The sequence below is a fragment of the Haliaeetus leucocephalus genome, unplaced genomic scaffold (assembly GCF_000737465.1).
Source record: "Haliaeetus leucocephalus isolate CR32 unplaced genomic scaffold, Haliaeetus_leucocephalus-4.0 Scaffold545, whole genome shotgun sequence".
In the NCBI taxonomy this organism is placed as follows: Eukaryota; Metazoa; Chordata; class Aves; order Accipitriformes; family Accipitridae; genus Haliaeetus; species Haliaeetus leucocephalus.
Window position 1 is genome coordinate 1,694,345 of NW_010972981.1, and position 3,875 is coordinate 1,698,219.

General features: G+C 38.6%; 1 protein-coding gene across 1 annotated transcript; it reads left to right on the plus strand.

Moving 5' to 3' along the window:
• The first annotated feature begins 312 nt into the window (after positions 1-312).
• Positions 313-2,274, plus strand: C1QTNF7 (C1q and tumor necrosis factor related protein 7). Its single transcript, XM_010576802.1, has 2 exons — positions 313-550; positions 1,278-2,274. Exons 1-2 carry the CDS (start codon positions 313-315, stop codon positions 1,907-1,909), a joined length of 870 nt encoding a protein of 289 aa, XP_010575104.1. The 3' UTR covers positions 1,910-2,274.
• Positions 2,275-3,875: the final 1,601 nt, after the last annotated feature.

The following is a 3,875-nucleotide window of genomic DNA, read 5'->3' on the forward strand; positions in this document are numbered from 1 at the left end:
TTAACGTGTCAAAACTTGGTCCAAAAAAGCTGGTATTTGCCAGTTATACTATGTCAGTCTACAGGCTACTTGAAAGACATACAGTAACATATATGGTGACCAGAAGAAGGTCCAAGCTGACAGACTTTCCTTCTTGCCTCCTACATGGATTCTGGTAATGCAGAAATCCCAGGTTGTTCTCCTCATGCATACCTGTGTGTAATGCACTGCAGTGTCACACTTATTAGCATATTCAGAGACATCTGCATGTGACTAGAGTGCCATAATATGCATAAATAGTCTTATTCGTATGTATTTTTCCCAGATCCAAGGATGTTTGTGTTGCTTTACATTACAAGTTTTGCCATCTACACAAGCGAACAACCTCTTCAAAGCCAGTTCAAAGGAGAAAATTACTACACCAGATACATCTGTAGCATCCCTGGTTTGCCAGGCCCTGCGGGTCCCCCCGGAGCCAGCGGATCCCCCGGGCCACACGGACGCATTGGTCTTCCAGGAAGAGATGGTAGAGATGGCAGGAAGGGAGAAAAAGGTGAAAAAGGGAGTGCAGGTATTGAATACTTGTGTAACCTAACACATTAGTACAACAAAGTATAACCTTTCACTGTCACTGTTATGCATATATATATGTATGATAAATGTGTGTATGTGCCTGTGTGGGTTTAAGTGTGATGCATGTATATATAGTGAGAGAAAGAAAATATGCAGATATATTTTAGCTATGTCTTAATATGCGTATACTGAAATCTGTGTAAATAAATGTAAATGCATAGCCTTCCTGCGCATAGATGCTAAGAAATAGTTTGTGAAAAATGAAGCATGTGTGGTGTCAAATAAACAGTCTCATTTGTGCCATTAGCCAGGAATAAGAGATTAGCAAGTATTTAGGTACACACTAAAAATGCTCAAATAGTAGGAGATATTTGGTGCACAATTATCATTATATGGGTAGCCATGCTGTGGTCTTTTCCATCAGCAGTGCCCATAGTTCAGTCAGCAACGGACTGACTCCATATAAAATTTTTCAATGTGTAATCAAGACGTATGAAGAAAAGGAGGAATATAGAAACAAAGGACCTCTGGGCTGTGTACCCTGGTCCTCTGTTCCAACCTGCCATTCCTTTTGCAAGCTTACTAGAAGATTTTGAAAGTATTTTTGGAGTGTTTTGACATTCTGACTGTGTTTTTCTTGTTTGTTCAGGCACACACAATAGCCCACACAATCATTTACTGAGATGATATGTGCAACGATTAACTAACTTAAAATGTTTTTGAAGGTTTAAGAGGAAAGACTGGGCCATTAGGACCAGCTGGAGAGAAAGGAGACCAAGGTCAGTCTGGTAAAAAAGGACCTGGAGGATTGACTGGTGCCAAAGGTGAAGTAGGTCCAGCTGGACCACCTGGACCTAAGGGAGATAAAGGAGACCGAGGAGAGCCAGGTGCACCAGGGGTCTGTAAGTGTGGAAAGATAGTGCTGAAATCTGCCTTTTCTGTTGGCATCACCACCAGCTACCCAGAGGAAAGATTACCAATTGTATTCAATAAAGTCCTCTTCAATGAGGGGGAGCATTACAACCCTTCCACAGGGAAGTTTATTTGTGCCATCCCAGGGATTTATTATTTTTCTTATGATATCACCTTAGCAAACAAGCATCTTGCAATTGGGCTGGTTCACAATGGGAAGTACCGGATAAAGACATTTGATGCGAACACAGGCAACCACGATGTAGCTTCTGGATCCACAGTGATCTACCTTCAGCCAGAAGACGAAGTATGGCTTGAGATCTTCTACACTGACCAAAACGGTCTCTTTTCTGATCCAACGTGGGCAGACAGTTTGTTTTCTGGATTTCTCTTATACGTTGATACAGATTACCTTGACGCTTTATCGGATGAAGATGAGCTCTGAAGCAGATGATGGCAAATAATATTCAAACTGGACACCCCAGCACAGGGTTTTATCTAGCTGTGTAGGGGACACAAAGTTGAAAAAAAATAATCTGGGAGTATATTTTTGCTTTGATAGAAACCAAACCTGAGCTCATACAAATCCTTCTAGAATCTAAGCTGGATTTTTTACTGAACAGCAGGGATATCAAAAGGAACTGTAATTAAAAAAAGACTGCATCACTCCAGGACTGACTCCTCCTGAAAGTTATGTTTGTAATACTATTTAAACAAATTTAAGATACTGTACATTTGATTTTATATAAAATATATTAAGTTGCAATGTAGAACGGATATTTTGTATATGACATTAAAGTAAAATTGAACAACTGATGGCAATATCATCTTTGGTCATTTTAAGAGAGGAAATGCATTAAAAAAAGAGAAAACATTGATTTTAAAAAAGCAAAGGAATAAAATAGGAATGTCTGGTGCAGCTGAACAGGTCACCAGGACAGTCCCATCTGATATTTACACCAACAAATGATATTCATAATTAACTAACCTGAAGATTTGTACTAGCTGAGGACTGCCCACTGACAGCCATAAAAGAACAGAACAAAGTATTAAACATATAAAATAATTAAAAACTGGAGATCTGAAAACTTGGAGATACACAATCAGTATTCAGTATGGGTATTTTCAGTGTATTTCCGAGTGGGTTTGCTGTTCTTTCAATGCTATTCAGTATCTTTATGAGAAATGCCGAAGAAAATAGACACTTTTTGCTGCAGAAAATTGTGGATGCCGAAAAACTGATAGAACAGTAACCAATAATGAGAATAAATTATATGGAACAAACTGAGTCACATCATTAAAGCAGACTTACTGATATTCCAATATGGCAAATGCAATGAAACAAATGTACGTCACACACAAGGTGAAAAACTGCATTCAGGAAATCAGTGAACTTGGAAGAGGTACCTGGGACCTCATGGATAATCAGCTAAATATGAGTCATCAGAGTAGGCTGTTGCTACAGCCCTTTGGGTGTATGATAAATGGAATTACAAGCAGAAGTAAAGAGTAGTTACTTAGGAAGCTGCTAATTCTGTCAATGTTTCAAAAACTTGAAGATTGAAAAAAAAAGGGGTTGTAATTCTACCCGTGTGGATTACATAAGAGATGTAACAAGGTCAATTTATTTTTCTTATCAATGAGGTTAAGAGGTGATTTGATCACAGCCTGCAAGTGCCCATCTGGAGATAAAATTTCTGGTAGTACCTGGCACTTCCTTCTACCAGATAGGAGCACAGCAAGATCCACCTGTGAGAAACTGTACCAGTTCCCACTGGAAATGAGGAGCCCATTTTACCAGTGGCAGCTATCAATCATTGTAAAAATAAGTAGGAACATTGTGAGTTCTCCAGCATTCAACACCTTTAAGTCAAGACTGGCAATCTTTAGTTGGGTGCTCTCACTTTCCAAGAATTTACACTCTTATTTTATTCATCCCAGATTTACAGAAACCTGTAATCTGTTATTTCTAACAGTTATTCAGATAGTTTCAAATGCTAGTGGTCTGTGTTGCACAACTCCTGATCCCACTTTATTTATGACCAAGGTGGAGGGAAATTTCTGGGTTTTTTCTGTGTACTTGACTTAATTAAGAAAATTACAACCAAATAAAATTACACAAAAATACCGCTGAGATTGCAAAATGAGCACTACAATTATGTATGGAACATTAGTCTATGCACTCTGTATCTGTGCCCTCATTTTCCCATGCATTAACATGCATGTCTTTGAGTACGTGATTGCTGATTTATGCAGTGAACAGGTGCAAAGTCCTGTCCACAAATCAAACTGGCAATGCCTGTACAACCCTTATTTTATTTGACAGTGAGAGATGTGTGGTAGAAGACAAAAGTGTACTATTTTTCTAACTAGATATCTAATTTATTAGTGTTATACAAGGGCTGCTTCCT